The 19,704-nt window shown below is 42.2% G+C and overlaps 3 protein-coding genes across 4 annotated transcripts in view; 2 read left to right on the top strand and 1 right to left on the bottom strand.

Moving 5' to 3' along the window:
• The window catches only part of LOC144707113 (pentatricopeptide repeat-containing protein At2g40720-like), a 1,677-nt gene extending 827 nt beyond the window's left edge, over positions 1–850 (top strand). The window contains exon 1 of the mRNA XM_078580233.1: positions 1–850. This exon is cut by the window's left edge and continues 827 nt beyond it. Coding sequence (XP_078436359.1) covers positions 1–850 — 850 coding nt within the window.
• Positions 851–3,794: 2,944 nt separating this feature from the next.
• LOC144706704 (Lung seven transmembrane receptor family protein) lies at positions 3,795–7,558 on the top strand. Of its 2 annotated transcripts, none has more exons than XM_078579702.1 (6): positions 3,795–4,098; positions 4,741–5,674; positions 6,107–6,202; positions 6,393–6,529; positions 6,621–6,827; positions 7,322–7,558. In XM_078579702.1, exons 1-5 carry the CDS (start codon positions 3,872–3,874, stop codon positions 6,781–6,783), a joined length of 1,557 nt encoding a protein of 518 aa, XP_078435828.1. In that variant the 5' UTR covers positions 3,795–3,871; the 3' UTR covers positions 6,784–6,827; positions 7,322–7,558. The 2 variants fall into 2 exon arrangements, with proteins under 2 accessions (XP_078435828.1, XP_078435829.1); XM_078579703.1 differs by lacking the exon at positions 7,322–7,558 and adding an exon at positions 7,082–7,298.
• Positions 7,559–14,038: 6,480 nt separating this feature from the next.
• On the bottom strand, positions 14,039–19,211 carry LOC144706359 (uncharacterized). The gene is made up of 3 exons (XM_078579272.1): positions 19,131–19,211; positions 18,718–18,912; positions 14,039–15,711 (listed from the first exon to the last, which is right to left on the bottom strand). Exons 2-3 carry the CDS (start codon positions 18,833–18,835, stop codon positions 14,252–14,254), a joined length of 1,578 nt encoding a protein of 525 aa, XP_078435398.1. The 5' UTR covers positions 18,836–18,912; positions 19,131–19,211; the 3' UTR covers positions 14,039–14,251.
• Positions 19,212–19,704: the final 493 nt, after the last annotated feature.

Genomic DNA, 19,704 nt, shown 5'->3' with positions numbered 1-19,704 from the left:
CGGAGCTCTGATCGCGGCTGTCCGATCCGCCGGTCTGCTGGCCGGGAAGACGATCCACGCTTTCCAGATGAGAAATCACGTGATTTGTGACTCGAGATTGGGGAACACCTTGATCGAGATGTACGTGAGATGTGGATGTTTGGCCTACGCAAGGCATGTGTTCGATTGTTTGCCGGAGAGAACCTTAGCTTCATGGAATTCGATGATCTCTGGCTACGGATCGCACGGACACTGCGAGAAGGCGATCGAGGTCTTCGAAGAGATGATCAGAGGCTCAGATCAAGCGCCGCCGCCGGACGAGATCACGTTCCTCGCGCTGATCTCCGCCTGCGGCCACCGCGGATGGACGGAAAGAGGGATCGAGATCTTCAACCTGATGATCCACGGCTACAAGATCAAGCCGAGTTCGAAACACTGCGCCGCGGTGGCGGATCTGCTAGGCCGAGCCGGACTATTGGACGAGGCTTTTCGATTCGCCAAGGATTTACAGATTCCTGAGGGCGACAGCGTCTGGAAATCGCTGATCTGTTCTTCGCGATTACACGGAGATGTAATTGCCGGCGAGGCGGCGGCGGGGCAGATTTCGAGATTTTCGGCGGAAGATCATGTACAAATGTGGAAGCTTTACGACGAAGCTGGGATGCCTGACATGGCGGTGGTGGAGAAGAGGAAGATCAAGGCGCAGAAACTGAAGAAGACGCCTGGTTGTAGCTGGATCGAGGTGAGAGGATCGGTGGAGGTCTTCTTTTCCGGGGGTTCTTATTCTTCTTCTTCTCCGCTTGGAGATGTAACCCGCGAACTGATCTTTAGTTTGAACAGAGTTTTGAAGGATGAACGAATTTATACTTGAGTTTTTTATTTTATTAAACCTTATATTGTTATTAATTAGATAAATGCTCAAACAAACTATCTTTGTGACGCCAACTCCTAGGTGGGGTTCGCCCAACTGTCCGTCTGATATCCAGTATCGGACAACCGATATCCGATATCCGAGAAAAAATGGGATGGTGCCGGATATTGGATATCGGATATCAGACGATATCCGTCTCCGAGGGGTCGACGGATATTGGGGGGGGTGAGGACGAAACGGGTATCGGATATTGATATCCGGTATCGACCGAAAAAAATAATCTTCGCATCATATACGACGAGTTAGTTTAATACACGTTGTATGGATAGAATGCAAGTTTTTTTTTCTTCCATATGGGATAACAGGATTTGAAGTTTAATGTAAACTCAAAATCTCGTTATCCCGCGTGGAAGATATCAGAAAAGTTTCTCTGTATTTATTAAATTTGTCCGAAAATACATTTAATGTTAACCATATTTATACCAATTATCACTATATTTTAAGTCCTTATATATATTCATCATTTAATATATGAGGACACCATCCAATAAATAGAAACAATTAGTTCTATTTCCTTCCATATGGGATAAAGGGATTCCAAGTTTAACACAAAACCCAACTCCTGTTATCCCACATGGAAGAAATTAAAAATACTCGACTGTATATAATAAACAAGATGTCTGACCAACCAGAAAGCTCTTCGGTTACTCTCTCCACATTAGTCTATGCAAAATGTTAAACATTTAATAATTAATATTATTTTTATTATAATTCAAAGTGGATATCGGTTTTCGATATCCGCATCCAATATCCAATACCATCATCTGCCCCGTTGAGACAGAGACAGATGCTGACATCGAGATGGATATCGGTATCGGATATCGGCACTATAGCAACCAATATCCGACACTGATATCAGGCATCCAGATATCGAAAAAAATGGATACCAGAAAATGCCTTTCTGGTATCCGATACAGCATCCGTCTCGATACCGGCATCCGGTATCGGTATCGAGAGGGCGCGAACACTACTCCTAGGTATAGTGCAGGGACGCGGACGGCACGGTTTTTTCGTCCTATGACTAAAAAATTATCCTGTCTGCGAGGATGGACGAAAATCAGGACAAAGATTCATCTTGAGACGAATGAACGGGACGGTTTCTGTCCACTCAGACGAAAAAAACATCCCGTCAGGAGGTCTCGGACAAAAAAACCATCCCATCTGTGTCCCTGGACTGATTTCGGACATCGGACAGAACGATCTTCGTCCCGTCCCGTCCATCATCCATGTCCCAGACGATCCGAAACTATACTCCCAAGTATAGTACAAGGACGCGGAGGGGACGATTTTTCATTGTAGGATGAAAGTTCGTCCCGGAACGATTTTCATTGTAGGATGAAAGTTCGTTGGACCAAAAAAACATCCCATCCGGAGGTCTTGGTTGATGGACGGTAAGGAATGGACAAAATTCCATCAGATTCGCTTCCGTGAGATTGGACGAAAAATGGGACAGAAATTCGTCATTGGACGAACTGACAGGGCTGTTTTCCTATTGTCAAACTAAAAAACCGTCCCGTCCGGAGGTCTCAGACGATGGACAATAAGGGATGGGTAAAAATCCATGAGATTCGCTTTCCGATGGTTGAGATCTTGCCATGTGGCATCGTTTAATCAATTCCTTGACATTTTGCATGCAAAGACCCTGTTTTTTTCCGTGTGCACGCAAACTGATGCTGCCCGAGAGTATTTGTATATATGTCACTCTGCATTATCTCTCCTCCATATTTCCCTAAAATACTTAGAAAAATATATTAAATTTTAAAAATATTATTTTTTTGTCCGGAACGAGGGACGGAACGAAACTATCAAAGTCGGGATGTCGACGATTTTTTCTTCAATGGACGAATCCATGGATGGGACGGTTTGGACTAATTTGAAATATCCAGACGTCAGACGGGACAATTTTCGAATGTTTCAATCTGCTTTGTCGTACATTTCTCCATTAAGGAAGAGATGTGCGAAGAGAGAACGACCCATACAAGGAGATTGAAAGAGAGGGGGGAAGGGGAATAAGGGAAGGGAAAGCACATTCGTTACCTTGAGTTTGAAAGCTGATTACATTTTTTTTTAATTTTGAACTGTGATCACATGCACATGTTGTGGTCACCCACGAGGACTTCCCACGCAGTCAACCTTCCAGGTACTACTCTCGTCCAAGCACGCTTAACTTTGGAGTTCTAATGGGATCCAGTACACTAGTGTGCTGATACTAGTGTTGAAAACTGGTTATGTTGACAATCAACATAACCATCAACACGGCTTCTCTGCTTTGGCTTTGTCACTAACTAGTAAACCATAGCCGACATTACCAGATTGACACCAGACAAAACCTAACCAAAACCTGAACAAACTTTAGGTAAGGTTGTTAAAGAAACAGGATTGGACGGGGACTGTTCACCCCTCTATCGGATTAAAATATGATGGTATCTGATGATGGGATGGATGTCAAATGTCGGCAAAGGATACTACCGGATTTCGGCATTTGGATACTGGAATCCAATATTTGTACCTGCATTCATTATTTAAATCTTTGCTGACGATATCTTGATATTGGAGTTCCATACCTAGATGTAGGATTTTTTAAGTAGCTTAGTCTCATATTAATAGAAAGTTTGTCTTCATCGTCCAGTCTGTTTAATATTATTCTTATCAATAAAATTATGTGTCAATTTCAATTAATTTCATACATATACGGACTTGTCAAATTAGGCCATCACCAATTGCATTAAAAATAACAACATTCATATAGTTCACGCTTGGGGAATTATTGAGGATGAATAAGTACATGGTACGTTTCGCATTGCACGGGAGCTCCTCTCACGCAATTAGAATCTGCCACGTAGAAGATCCCATTTTACAAACACGAACGAGCTGCTACTCAGAGCTCTTTTCTAGAGGTAGGTTTCCTCGAGAGGGAGAAGGGAGAAGAGAACGAGGTTGGAGGAAAATCCAGAGGAGAGAATGCGAAGACGTGATTTCGTCGATTCTGATCGACTGTTGAGATCGATCTTGGGGGTGTTGTTGTTATGGAGCTACGCGGTGCCTGCTGACGCTTCGATCCATGAGTATTCAAAGCAGGCCTTCGCTCCGCGCTCCAATTCTTACTTCTTTCATGGCGGAAGTGAGGGTCTCTACGCGTCGGAACTCCGCGCGGGCGCCCCTCCGAACGAAGGAAAGTCCTTCATCAAGTAATTGCTGACCTTCGCCTCGTTTTCTTCTTGATTTATTCGTGACGGTGAGGATTATTAGATGAGCAGATTTGTCGCTAAAATGAATATATACCGACGGAAGTTTTTGGAAATTTCGGTGGGAAATTTGCTTGCTATCATAGGAATTCATACATTTTCGGGGATTTCAGTCGTCAGCCGCTATCTGGGTGTAGGTTTTCTTGTCAGTAAACTTGTCAAGAGGAAAAAGAATTGCTCCTTTTTTAGTTGGTGACCAAGATAATTGGATGTTGACGCCGGATCAGGCATTTGGATCGATACCCAAATACTCTTTTACTTTTACTTTAATTTCTTAATGAACAGGAGTGTTTAGATTTGATTTGACGGGTTTTTCGTAAATGATATGCTTTTGATTTTACACCTTCATTGTCACGGATTCAACCTAGATTCAGTGCTAGTCATTCCTATGGCATCTATATCACTGCACTGATAGAATCGAGACCGACGACCCATATCATGAAACATGGAAAGTATTGTTCAAAAAAAGAATGAAACATGGAAAGTGAATTTGCGTTTCTCCTGATTCTATAACGAACATTTAGAACTGAGTTCATTCCTGTAATTAAGCCTGAATTCTTTTCAACTTCTGGCATGCAAAATCAGATTCGAGTCGGTGATATTTAAAAGGACCAAAGCGTCTGCAATGAAACACCACGCTATGCAGAGAAGAAGCGGATTAGTAGAGGCCATCATCGTTGAGATTCGTGACCGAGATAAGATTGGAGGTTCACACTTCAACTCTGACGCTATCTGTTGCACACCCGAACTACATACACAGATACACTGCAACACAGGCGAAGTTATCATCCGACAAAATGAAGAAAATCCTAATTGGCCTCAACGTATCCAGACCTTCTTTGATAGCACTAGCGAAGAAGCCGCCATGGCCCCTCAATCAATCGAAATAAACTCCACTGGTATGTACTATTTATACTTCATGATCTGTGATCCTCAACTTGAAGGTACTTCCATCACTGGTAGAACAGTCTGGAGAAATCCCAATGGCTACTTACCAGGAAAGATGCAGCCTTTGATGACGTTCTTCGGGTTTATGTGTCTGGCTTATCTTGTTCTTGGTTTGGCATGGTTCTTGAGGTTTGTCCAATTATGGAAAGACTTACTGCAGCTTCATTATTATATTACGGCGGTGATAGGCTTGGGAATGTGCGAGATGGCCTTTTGGTACTTTGAGTATGCCAATTTTAATTCAACAGGGGTCAGACCCATGGCGATTACTCTTTGGGCCGTGACTTTGACTGCTGTGAAGAAGACGGTGTCGAGGCTGCTTCTTCTTGTTGTGTCGATGGGATACGGCGTTTTGAAGGCCACTTTGGGGGGGCTGACCAACAGAGTAATTTCTCTTGGGGTGATTTATTTTGTGGCGTCGGAGGCTCTTGAGCTTGTGGAACATCTGGGGAATATCAATGATTTCTCTGGGAAGGCGAGGTTGTTTCTCGTATTGCCAGTCGCCATCTTGGATGCGTGTTTTATCGTCTGGATTTTCTCGTCTTTATCGAAGACATTGGAGAAATTGCAGGTAATAATAATTGATGTATTATGCTCTCTTGCATGGCAAAATGGACGTCATTAAAGACCAATATTAATGTAGAAAAATGCAAATTTAACCAAAATATACAGGGCGAGTATGATGCTTCTTTATAAAATATGGTATGGTATATATCTTACTTTCTGGTACCTTGAAAGAGGATTATTAGTTGCGGACCGGTTATTATTGCCAGCGGCAGACTTCTCTTTATTATTATTGCTAGCGGCAGACTTTCTTTCTAAAAACTGATGCTTAAAAGTTGTTCGATGGTGATTTTTCTTCCCTCGTCCTAATTTCATTTTTTGATGCCAGTGGTGGTCCTCTAGTTTCGCATGAAATTTTTTTGCTTTATAAAGACATTATGCTAAATTGTTATTCGATGGTGAATTTTTAAAAGTTATGTACGTGTCTTTTTCCTCTCAGCTACGCAAGAGCTTAACCAAATTGGAGCTGTACAGGAAATACACTAACACTCTGGCAATAACTGCTCTCATATCGATATCTTGGATAGGCTATGAGGTGAGCTCTTGCTCCTGTTTGCGTCCCAGTAATTGTTAAATCTTCCTTAAATAATACCATCCAAAATAGGGGTTGTTTTCTAAGTCGGCAAAATTAGTGCTTCTGTGTTTAATTTTAGGTGTAATTTTCTTTACAAACATCAGGTTTTGCTATTGGGAAAAGATCAAACTTCTGATTTTCTATTTTACAGTTGTATTTCAATGCGACTGATCCACTGAGCGAGTTATGGCAAAGAGCTTGGATCATTCCTGCATTCTGGAATGTTCTATCCTACGGTCTGCTGGGGGTGATCAGCATTCTCTTGAGGCCGTCCCGGAGCCCGATAAAGTATCCTCTCTCGTCACTTGGCCCAATAAGCCCAATAACTCTTCACCTTTTCTGCCTTGCACCCTTCTCATGATTGAGTGGGTCTGTCCAGGAACGCCTTCACAGACGAGGGAGGGGATGAACTTGATGAGGAGGCTGTTGCTCTCACTGGTACGAGCAAGTTGGAAAGAAAGGAGAGGAAGCCCGTGGCGTCTAGCTCTTCGGATCTCGTCTTTGGAATTGGGGAGGGTCTTGAGGAAGACAAGAGAGAATAGAAAGCAGCCCTTCTTTTCTTGAGGCAAATCCACTCGTTAATCTGGTATATCCCTTCAGACTTTTGTGTAATAATATTCTGGCATCAAATTTCAGTCTTATACAAGCTTACTGCAATCCCTTCCGCTTTGAATTTTTTTCTTGACAAATTAACTTGGCGTTTGGCCCAATTATGGCTAGAGTAAAACGTCTGAGTTTAACTGCATCTTCTCAAGCCCTCTTGACTATTTACGTTGATAATTTGATAATTTCCTTGATTGTTTTGATAATTTACTTCTTTGAATGTTTCCCTTTAAATAGTGGTAGCCGAAGAGGAATGCCGAAGGGGTCAGGATGGTGGTGTATGACACTGCTGGAAAATCGGATTTCTGATATCTGGTTATCGGATATCAGAATACATACAAAATATCGACATCTGATTATGAGTTTATGTTTCTAAGAAGACATTGTCCCATATCAGTTTATTTTTAAAATTTCAAAATATTTTTTGCATTTCTTCCACGTTGGAGTAATGAGTATTTGCATGTCTTAAATCTTCAGATTGAGTGGCTTGGTGGATGATTAGAAGGAAAGCTGCTGGTTGTCCAAGTTGACTAGAGAGATGGATAGAACAATGACTTGTTTGACCAATTCGAGGCAGGTCAAGTTGACTTCGGCTGGGTGAAGCTTGATCTCTGAGGACATAATGGTCAACATAGAAATAGAAATGTATTATGTATTTTGTATTTTGAGAGAGAAAATATATGAGAAAGAAAAGCGAGAAAGAACTGAAAGAAACGATCCGTAGGAGAGAGAAGGTGAAAAAAATAAGAGGGAAAGAAACAGAGCCATTGAGGATAGAATTAACAGGGAGTGAGATAATGAGACCTTGAGAGATAGAAAAAGGGTAAAGAAAAAAATAGAGAGATCTAAGGGAGAAGGGAAGAAATAGAGATTAAGAGAGAGAGAGAGACGGAGAAGTCTTGAATTTAATAGAAAATGATAAAATATGCAGACATACAGGAAGATGTGTTTCAGAGAAAGAGACAATAAATAGAGAATCCGAGACAGAGTATGGAAAGCAAGATTGAGAGAGCATTTAAAAAGCAAAAGTGTGTGTGTGATAGAGAGAGAGAGAGTTTAGAGAGCAAGATTGAGTGAGTGAGTGAGTGAGTGAGTGAACGAGAGAGTATAGAGAGCAAGAGTGAGAGGGAGTATACACAGCAAGACTGAGTGAGTGTGAGAGAAAGAAAGTATAGAGAGCAAGATTGAATGAGAGAGGGAGAGCAATAGAAAGTATAGCTAAGAAGAGTGACCGAATAAGAGAGAAAGTATACAGAGCAAGAGTGAGTGAGTGAGTGAGTGAGAGAGAGAAAGTATAGAGCAAGAGGGAGTGAGAGAGAGAGAGAAAGACAGTATAGATAACAATAGTCATAGAGAGAGAGAGAGAGCATAGAGAACAAGGGTGTGTGTGTGAGAGAGAAAGAATGGAGAACGAGTCTGTGTGCGAGAAGGACAGTGTAGAGAGCACGGGTGAGAGAGAGAGTATGGAGAACAAGTGTGTGTAAGAGAGAAAAGTGTAGAGAGCAAGAGTGAGGGAGAGAGAAAGTATAGAGAGCGCAGGTGTGAGAGAGGGAGAGAGCATAGTGTTAGGGCATTACTGCACAACATGTGGTGCCAAGGGCTCCCCATCATTTATGGCTATTCTAGCCGTTGTTAAATGACCATTGCAATCCATCTGTCGAGTTGTTTTCTTTGCTCTCTCCTTAAAAGTATTGAATCTTCATCATCTGCCTTTGTCGCTTTGCATTTGCTTCTAGTTTCTGATGGATATTATGTGGTCGTTAAGCCAATTACAATACCATGTTTATTTAAGTTCACTGAATAAAATATTTGTGTTCATTATTATTCCGTGTGATGTTTACAATGAAGTCCATGAATAAGTGCAATGACTTAGTGAATTATTATGGTATCATAATACAATGATCACTAGTCTTTAAACATGTATTTTAAATATTCCTATTTGATGGATAGTCAAGACAAACATTGAATTATCATGATAGAATAGCTCTAGCTATTCCTACTTATACGATAAGTACAGCTGATCCTATAGAATTAGCGTGGCGACACTAAGGACATATAGTGGGTGCTCTTTGGAGAAAGAGTTCATTGAATCGATCCGTATGAATCCCTTAATCGTATTATATCTAAACAGCAATCAGGTTGATTAAAGTCACGGTTGTATAAGTGATCCATTGACCTAAGACACCAAGGACATCTCGTAAATGGACGACTACGTTTTGACTATGACTTACGAGCCTCTAATCATGGGATCCAAATAAGATATAGATCGGATGTAGTAAGAAGCTTACGGAGATGATTTAGTGGTCAAGAGGGGATCATCCACCCTCGGTATAAGAGGAGATTGATTCAAGGAAGACGATGCAGAAAAATCTCTTGCAAGGGTAGTAAGGATATTAGAGAAGGCGTTCTCCGATGATTCCCGTTACGTAATGGTACTAATCAAATGATGGATTAGGTTTTGACGATATACCATACCCCAAGTCATTCGAGAGTCTCGTGCGGATGATGGATTATACATATAGGGTAGCCGATGATGGTAAAGGTTCCGATAGCCGATGATGGTAAAGGTTCCATAAGAGAGTTCGAGATTACTCGGTATCTTCTAGAGCACAAGGTGTAGCTCAGGCAGGAAACTTAACCTATGATTGGGTTACATCGATCCTTATTTAATTAATCTATATGTTGATATAGTTAATTGATAAGGTTGGTCAATAAATATTATTGGGCCATTAAAGTTATTAACTTGAACGATACATGGGCTTAGAGGGTCACACGCACAAGGGCATTGGTGGATATATTTTACTTTGTAGGGTTTTTGAGAAAAATCTTAAGTAAATATAAAGAGAAAAGTGGTCTCATTTTAAGCATCCATGTAATCCTAATTTGAGAGCCCCCTCCGTTCTTCATTCTCTAGAACAACTAAGGAGAGAGTCTCCAAGAAGAGTTAAAGAGCAAGAGGTGGAGATGCAAGCACCAAGTGATCGCGTGGATACTTCTAGAGCCCGGGCACATGAACGGCTTCAGAACGATTTCGGAGCCGCAAAGTCAAGGGCGGAACGAGTTCCCCAAAAGGTACTTTCAATGGTTTTTTTTAAAGATTGATTGTGAATCGATCGACACGCTTCCGCATCCATGGAACGTACTTTCCATGGCCGAACCAAAGCGCTGAACCCAACAATTTCCACATTAGCCTTCCCACTTTTAAACTTCCACATTAGCTTCCGCTTATGGCTAAAATGGAACCCGATATGGGAGTTCATGTCACTACAATGAGTGATGAGTGGTATACACATCTTCCGCAAACCATGCAAAAAAATCTCTTTACTGATCATAATCTTTATCATTGGGCAAAGCATGTTCAACGTACAATTTGTCATTGTGGTCAATTGTTTCATCTAACTGATGATACTCCTATGGAAAATGATGCATAATATCTCAAATGACATTGAGAAGAGTGTTGAGTTCTGGTGCTATAGTTCAATCATAGAAAACAATTCTTCTATGCAATAGAAGCTATAATCGATTCCAAAATCAATCTTAAAATGAATAAATCATATGTAACTAGTGGGAAACTTGTTCCACCCTTGATTTGTTAACTTTGATTTTGTTCCAAAGTCATTCACATGCCCGACGTCCAGAAATACCCAAGCGATCATGTTTCTCTTGGATCTCCACTTCTTATTATCCAACTCTTCTTGAAAATCTTGAAGAACTTTTGAACATGACGATTATCTCCTTGGTTAAGTGGAGAAGTGCTTAGAGTGAAGAAAGACAAGGGGGGCCCAGCCCTGCCTGACTTGGGTACGTAAAATGGGTGCCCCTCTCCTATTTATACTTCAAAGTTTTCATTAAAATCCCTTAAATAAAGTATGTCCACAAGTGCCCATATAATAATATGCATGTGACCCTCTAGGCCCATGTATGATTCTAGTTAATAACTTAAATGGCCTGACAAAAATTATTTGCTAACCCCATTACTTATTATTGATTTCACCTAACAGATAGGTTAAGTTTTCACCTTCTGGGATGTCAAGATACACCTTATGCTCTAGAAGATACCAAGTACTATTTAAACTCGCTCATGGAACCTTTTCCGTCATCACTTATCGTGTATGTATAATCCTTCATTAGTGCAAGACTCTAGATTGACTTAGGGTATAGATGATCATCAATCCATAGTACATCATTTGATTAGTACTGATGCATTACGGGGATCATTGAATAACGCCTTCTCTAATATCTGTTGGGTTCTAGAGGCCTAGATTTGGATGAAGAAATTAAAACGACATACAATGGAAGACTTTTGCAAAATCGTACGACATCATTAAAACCATAAAACGATGTACCTTTGCACAGATTGCATCCGTGATTTCTTGGATCCCAGAGTGAGACGAGTCGAGCTGCTCAAGTGTGCAGCCTCTAGATGTATCCACACGATCCTCGGCACCTTGAATATCCTCCTTCTCGTTGACCAGCCACGTTCTACCTCCACCGTCGTCGTTACGCCGTTTCGATCGCATCAGATATGGAGAGGGGTGTTGGGAGAGGGGAGAAGAAGGGGAAGGCCCCTGAACAATTCTAACCTGGGTGAATTTTGTTCAGGGCCTTCCCCTATTTATACTAGGTGGGTATTTTTCATAAACCCCCCAAAATTTAAGCATATCTTTCGACGTCCAAAAGACCATTTGCGTGTGATCCTCTAGGCCCATGTATCAGTCTAGTTTACAATTCTAGTGGCCCAGTGACCTTTATTGCCATTCCAAGTTAATTAAATATATCACCATATAGATCAATTAACATCGGATCAGTTTAACCCAATCGATAGGTCGAGTCTCAAACACGTAGGGTGCCAACCTACACCTTATGTTCTAGAAGATACAAATGAGTGTGTATTGACTCACTCATGAATATGTTCTTCATCGGTTACCGTGTATATATATAATCCCTCATCCACTTGACACTCCTTGGATGACTTAGTGTATGGTCAACTTTCAAAACCTAATCGGTCATCCAGGTTTGTACTGATGCATTCGGAAATCATCAGATAACTCTTCTCTGGTATTTCATTGCCTTGGCCAAGGACTTCAGTGCATTGTCTTCCTTGAGTTGTCACCTCTTATACCGAGGGTGGACGATCCCATATTGACCACTGAATCGTCTTCGTGAACTTCTTGATCTATCAAAACTAAGACTGTTGAGAATCCCATGATTAGGGACTCGTTGGTCATAGTCAAAGTACAACCGTCCATCCACAAGACGTCTTTGGTGTCTCTAGTCTAAGGACCACTTACACAACCGTGACGTGAATCAATCTGATTAACAGTTCGGTATAATACCATTCAGTGATTCGTACGGTTCAATTCAGTGAAATCTTTCCACTAAAGAGCACCCACTATCTATGCTTAGTGTCGACACACTAATGGCTACGGGACCGATCATACTCATCATATGAGAGAGGCTAGATAGTGCTATTCTATCCGGGTACCTTGATGTCCTTCTCGCGTATCCTTTGAATATGAATATTTAAAACACATGCTTAAATACAAGTGATCTCCTTATTACGATCTCATCATAATTCACTAAGTCTGATCATGTATTCACAGACTTTATTATTAGCATCACATGTGCACTATAATGCATATGTTATATTATTGAACATTGAACGAGATGTGGAATGTGTGATTAGCTTTCCATCCACATATATTTCTATCAATGCCCTCATTACTTTGGAAAATGATTTTCCAGCATCTTCTTCCTTGAGTCAATCTTCTCCTATACAAAGGGTGGATGGTCCCGTCTTGACCACTTAATCATTATTATGAATTTCTTCCTACATTCGAGCAATGACTTGTTTGAATCTCGTGGCTAGAGACTTGTAAGTCATAGTTCAAAGTAGTTTTCCATCCATGAGGTGCCCTTGGTGACTTGAATTAACCTGATTGACGTTCAGGGATTCATACGGATCAATTAGTGAACTCTTTCTGCAAAGAGCACTCACTATTTGTTCTTAGTGTCGCACCACTAATAGCCATAAGACCAACTGTACTAATCGTATAAGTAGGAGAAAGTATTATTATTCTATCTTGATAATTTAATGTCCATCTCGACTAACCATCGAATAGGAATATTCAGAATACATGTTTAATGACCAGCAATCATTATATTGTGATCTAATCATCATTAACTAGGTCATTGCATGTATTCATGAACTTCGTTGTAAACATCATACTAGAATAATTATGAACTAATATTTTATTCAATTAACTTAAATAAAACATAGTGGTGTGATTTGGCTTGACGTCCACATAATATCCATCAGCCCTAGTGTTCAAACTAGGTATGAAAGTTCATCCATTCCTCCACTTAAGGGGAGTTGTGATGACATTACTACTAGGATTTGAAGGTCACGGTCCCAGTCCGGTCTAAATTTTTAACAAAGATCTAAACCTTGCCTAAAGTTTAGTCCTGTTATGGTCTGTTCTTGTTCAGTTTAGGTCATGGTCTGGTCATGTTGACTAGTCAACGTCAAAGTCAAAGTAGAAAATTGACATTGATGGTTATGTAGAATAACATCATAAGAAGCTTTAGAGCCATTGGTAATGAATATGCCTTTGCCTCCCTTCCTTTCACTTCCCTCTTTCTCTCCCAATCTCTCTCTCTAGGTCTCTCCATGCTTCCCTTTCATCTTGGAGAACTATCCGGTGGAAAGAGAAGGAACAAAAGTTCATAAAGGAAGAGGTTTTGACGGGTTCTTGCGGCTATCTTCGAAGAAGAACTCCTCTTTATCAAGTGGGTGCCTTCAATCGATCAAATATACAACGGTTATGCTGAGCTCAATAGAAAACACTCTGGCAATTTAAATTTAATATTTTTAGAATTTTCTATAAAATCTTAAATTAATATTTAATAATTTACATCCAGTTCCAAACCAGTTTGACCCTTGGACCAAAACCTACCCGACCAACCTGTCCACCTCGTAATGGGGAACTTGCGGTCTCAGTTCGGTTCGTTCTGACCGGTCCTCTGTCCTAAGTGTCTAACCCTAATTACTACACAGAATGTGGGGCCCATGTGCGGCCCATTGTGTATTACTATTCTAGCCTTTACGTATTACTACACACTACGGCCTCACTATTCTAGCCGTTATTAAATGACTTGTGTAATCCATCACTTCTATAGTATGGGTTGAAGAAATAGAAAAAAATCAGCAAAATTTTTTTATTCTTTTATTTTCCCTTCTGCCTCTTCCCAATGGCAAGCTTCCCTCTAGCATAGAGTATAGAGAGTATAGACTGTGTGTGAGAGTATAGAGAGCAAGAGAGAAAGATGAATTCATCCGGCCTAACTAGTATTGCCCCATCTTCTTTGGTGGGGCAAGCAATACATAACACTTCTCCCCCTTCTTCATCATCTCCCGTCCCGCTCGCCGCCATCTTCATCGACATCTCCGTCAGTCCTCCCGGCGGCGCCGCCAGCGGCGGCGGCGGATTCCGGCCGGAGACGGCCGTCGGCGGCGAACCAGAAGGCGAGGACCAGAGAGCAGGACCCGCACCGAAGCCGGCGCCGGCCGGGGATAAGCAGGAAGTCCGCCGGCAGCCGCAGCAGCTTCTCGCAGCCCCTGCACAGCACGAGCGGCGCCGCCCCCGCCACGGCGCAGCAGTGGCGGCGCTTCGGCGGCGCCGCCGCCGGCGGCCGCCGCCTCGGCGAGCTTCCCGGGGAATCTTCCGCCGGAGACCGTATGGAAGAACCCCCGAAGGAATATACCGGCGACTGAAGGCGGATTCCGGCCAACTGGGTCGCCTGCAGCCGCCAGGGAGAATCTCTAGGGGAATATGCCGGCGACCCGCGGCGAAGATTCGCCGATTGCGCCGCCGGTGGCCGCGAGGGGGAATCTTCGGAGGAATATCCCGGCGACTGAAGGCGGATCCCGGCTAACTGGGTCGCCGGCGGCCGCCAGGGAGAATCTTCTGGGGAATATTCCGGCGGCCCACGGCGGAGATTCGCCAATTGAGCCGCCGCAGACGGCAGAGGAGAATCTTCAGGGGAATATTCCGGCAACCCGCGGCGGAGATTAGCCAATTGAGTCGCCGGTGACTGCAGAGGAGAATCTTCGTGGGAATATGCCGGCGACCCGCGGCGGAGATTCGCCGATTGAGCTGCTGGTGGCCGCAGAGGAGAATCTTCAGGGGAATATTCCGGCGACTCGCGGCGGAGATTGGCCGATTGAGCTGCTGGTTGCAGCAGAGGAGAATCTTCAGGGGAATATTCCGTTGTCCCGCGGCGGAGATTCGCCGATTGAGCTGCTGGTTGCCGCAGAGGAGAATCTTCGGGGGAATATTCCGACGAACGGCGGCGGAGATTCGCCGATTGAGCCGCTGGTGACTGCAGCGGAGAATCTTCGGGGGAATATTCCGGCGAGCCGAGGTTGGTCAACCCGTTGACCGTTGACCGCATGGGAGAATCTTTGGAGGAATAGTCCGGCGAGCCGAGGTTGGTCAACTGGTTGACTGTTGACCGCAGGGGAGAATCTTTGGGGGAATATCCCGGCGAACGGTGGCGGAGATCGGCCAGGTGGGTCGCCGGGGAGCCGCCGGAGTAGTCGCTGCCGTCCGATTCTAGCGAGGGCGATCTGATCAGATGAGAGTCGGCGGTGGCGGCGGCGGAGGAGAGTTGCTTGTTCTTGAAAGTTCTTCTGGAGAGGCCGTTGAATTTGTCGCGTTTGGCCGGCAGCGGAGGACGCGGCTTTGTGTCAGCAATGTCGCCGGCGTCGGAGATGGAGGAGAGGCTCTCCGCCGGTGGCGACTCGCCGGAGCTTGGCTTCTCCTCTGCCTCTTGACGCGTCTCCTCCTTTTGCTCCCACACTGTTGCTGCAAGTTTAGTGACATCCCATCAGCCTGAGAGAGATAGCCACATATAGATAGATATATAGACAGATGGAGATATAGAGATAGATTCAGGTATGGTGATAGACATAAAGGCATAGGGAAGGAGATATAGAGATAGATATAAATATAGAGATACAGATATAGAGATATAGGAATATAAATTGACAGGGATAGAGATCCGGAGAGAGACACATAGAGATAGATGGATATGTGGAGATAAAAAGACAGAGAGATAGATAGAAATAAAGGGATTGCGATATAGATAGATAGAGATAGAGATATAGGGAGATAGAGATAAAGATATATGGATTGAGATAAATATATATATATATTCAGGGATAGAGATACAGGAAAACAGAGAGAGATACAGGGATAGAGATACAGGAAAACAGAGAGAGATATAGGGATAGAGATACAGGGAGAGATATGGATATAGAGATATAGGTATAGAGATAGACAGAGATGCAGATCTGGAGAGAGAGATATATATAGAGAAAGATATATATGTGGAGATATATAGATTCTTTTTTGAACTATGAGATACATAGATAGATGGAGATAAAAAGACAGAGAGATAGATAGGGATATAGGGATTGAGATATAGATAGACAGAGATAGAGATATAGGGAGATAGATATAAAGATATATGGATTGAGAAATAGATATATTTATATTCAGGGATAGAGATACAGGAAGACAGGGAGAGATATAGGGATAGATATATAGAGAGAGACAGATATAGAGATATAGGTATAGAGATAAACAGAGATAGAGATCCTGAGAGAGAGAGAGATATAGAGAGATAGATAGATATGTGGAGATACATAAATAGATGGAGAAAAAGACAGAGAGATAGATAGAGATATATAGGGATTGAGATATACATAGATAGAGATATAGGGATAGAGATACAGAGAGATAGAGAGATATATATGGATAGAGATAGGGAGATAGAGATAGAGATATAGGGATACAGATACAGGGATAGAGATACAGAGAGATAGAGATAAAGATATAGGGATAGAGGTACAGAGAGAGATATAGCGACAGAGATAGATAGAATATTGAGATAGAGAGATAGATAGACAGAGATATTGAGATAGATAAATAGATAGATAGACAGAGATATTGAGATAGATAAATAGATAGATAGACAGAGATATTGAGATAGATAAATAGATAGATAGACAAGGATATTGAGATAGATAAATAGATAGATAGACAGAGATATTGAGATAGATAAATAGATAGATAGACAGAGATATTGAGATAGATAAATAGATAGATAGACAAGGATATTGAGATAGATAAATAGATAGATAGACAGAGATATTGAGATAGATAAATAGATAGATAGACAGAGATATTGAGTTAAAGAAATAAATAGTTAGATAGAGATAGAGAGATAAAGAGATGAAGATATAAAGCTATAGAGATAAAGGATAGATGGAGATATAGAGATAGAGAGGTAGACAGTGATAGATGAAAATGAGTCATCCAAAATAGAAATGAATATTCTATCTTTCGAAAAAACAGAAATGGATGGAAAAAAATCTTTCAAATAAAAGAGATGGATAGAAATGAATCTTTCAAAAAAAGAGAGATGGATAGTAATGAATCTTTCAAAAAAAGGGAGATGGATAGTAATGAATCTTTCAAAAAAAAGACATGGACAAAAACTAATCTTTAAAAAAAAATGAGATGGATGGAGATGAATCTTTCAAAAAAAAATGAGATAGATGAAAATGTTATGACATTGGGAGATGGGTAGAGGCAGAGAGAGAGGAACACAAACCAATCCATAAATGCATAGAAATGCAATAACAATATAATAAAAAGAAAAAATGCATAGGTAGGTCAATCGATCGATAGGCAGAGAGGGGAAGAGAGAGAGATATAGTAAATCAGGAGATGAGTAAATAATCAAAATGAGAAATAGATATGGATCCTCGTCATGTATTGTTGTTTACAGATATGAGAGATGGGTCGATATGGATTGTGCAGTCGGATGGGATTTATCTACGGAGAAGGATAGGTTGAGAATGAGATAGGTTGTCAGAATGCCGCGGAGAGATAAATAGACAGATATGTCTAGAGAGATAGATCGAAGGGGGAGAGAGTCAGAGAGAGAAAGAGGAGAGAGGGAGAGAGAGAAATAGTCAGAGAGAGTCAGAGAGTCAGAGAGAGAAAGAGGAGAGAGGGAGAGAGAGAAATAGTCAGAGAGAGTCAGAGAGAGAAAGAGGAGAGAGGGAGAGAGAGACAGAGAGAGAAAGAGGAAAGAGGGAGAGGGATTCAGAGAGAGAAAGAGGAGAGAGGGAGAGAGAGACAGAGAGAGAAAGAGGAAAGAGAGAGAGAGAGAGTCAGAGAGAGAAAGAGGAGAGAGGGAGAAAGAGTCAGAGAGGGAGAGAGAGTCAGATAGAGGAAGAAAGAGTCAGATAGAGGGAGAAAGAGTCGGATAGAGGAAGAAAGAGAAAGAGGACAGCGGGAGGAATAGTCAGGGAGAGAAAGAGGACAGAGGGAGAAATAGTCAGAGAGAGAGAAAGAGGACAGAGGGAGAGAGAATCAGAAAGAGAAAGAAGAGAGAGTGCCAGAGAGAGGGAGAGAAAGAGAGATAGCAAGATAGGGAGAGAGAGTCAGAGAGAGAGATAGGAGTGAGGGAGAGAGGAAAGAGTGTCAGAGAGATAGAGAGAGAGGAGAGGGAGAGAGAATCCCACAGATAAGATAGAGGGAGAGAGAGAGAATCCCAGAGAGAGGATAGAGGGAGAGCGAGAATCCCAGAGAGAGGAGAGAGGGAGAGGGTCAGAGAGAGTGGGGGAGAGAGAGAAGAGAGGGGAGAGATTGATAGAGAGAGAGGGGAGATAGATAGAGAGAGGGAGAGAGAGAGGAGAGATAGATAGAGAGAGGGAGAAAGAGTGAGGAGTGATAGATAGATAGATAGATAGAGAGAGAGAGAGAGAGAGAGAGAGAGAGAGAGAGAGAGAGAGAGACCTCGAAGAACAGTGCCGCAGCCGGAACAGCAGTAGACAGAGATATCCCTAAACTCGGTGTGGATGCGCCGGCAATTCGGGCATCTGGAAAATCTAATGGAAGGAGCGTCTCCCGCCATCGATCCTGATCTCTTCTCTGAAACTTCTTCAGCTCCTCAAAGAAAATCAATCTCAAACGTTCAATGTCTTCTTATTCCTGAAATTCAACACAAACACTCCGATTACGCAAACGAAGAATCCAAATATACGGTCGAAAATCATCCAGAAAACACATCGGAAGGAAAAAATCATCGAAAAAGTGATCAAAATCGCGTCGAAATCAGAAACGAACTCGCAATATCAAACGAGATCGACTGCAGAAATATTTCGGAAACTCCAAGAACAAAGAAAAATATGAAGAATCTCTCGACCCACCTTGAGAAAATTCACTTTGAGGCTTGATCTACGCTCCAACTTCTTCCCTCCAAATACCCTTTTCTCTCACCCTTCTTCGCAAACCGCGTCCGCCCAACCGCGGCGCGATTTCTAGTCAACATGGAAACAGCCGTTGGATGTGCGCCACGTGTCCAGTCAAGGCCCACGATTGTGTGTAAACCGGCCGCAGGATTGGCATCTTGTACGTTGACTTTCTGCCATTGAATAGTCAGTTAGACTGTGTCAAATAGACCCCTCACTACCCAAGAGAAAATCTATCTCTATCTCTCTCTCCTATTTATTGCGTTGACTGTTGTTTTACTTGTTCAAACTAGAGGAAAAACGGGCAGCGCAGGCAGATCAAGTAGCCGTGTCACACAGGAGTTGACCAGAAAGCTCTGTCTCTCTCATCATGATCCTCTGTCCTTTGCTATCATCTTATAATGCTTGCCATTTGACTTTGACTTTGTTATGGCTCGGATAGAGGTCTTAAATCATGTCCCAGTAAGTTAATGAATATCGCCAGTAAGTTAATGAAGTTATGTGAATATCACCAGTAAGTTCATACAATAGT

The sequence above is a fragment of the Wolffia australiana genome, chromosome 8 (genome assembly GCF_029677425.1).
Source record: "Wolffia australiana isolate 7733 chromosome 8, ASM2967742v1".
NCBI classification, from domain to species: Eukaryota; Viridiplantae; Streptophyta; class Magnoliopsida; order Alismatales; family Araceae; genus Wolffia; species Wolffia australiana.
The sequence above is the reverse complement of the archived record's forward strand: the minus strand, read 5'-3'. Positions and strand labels throughout refer to the sequence as shown.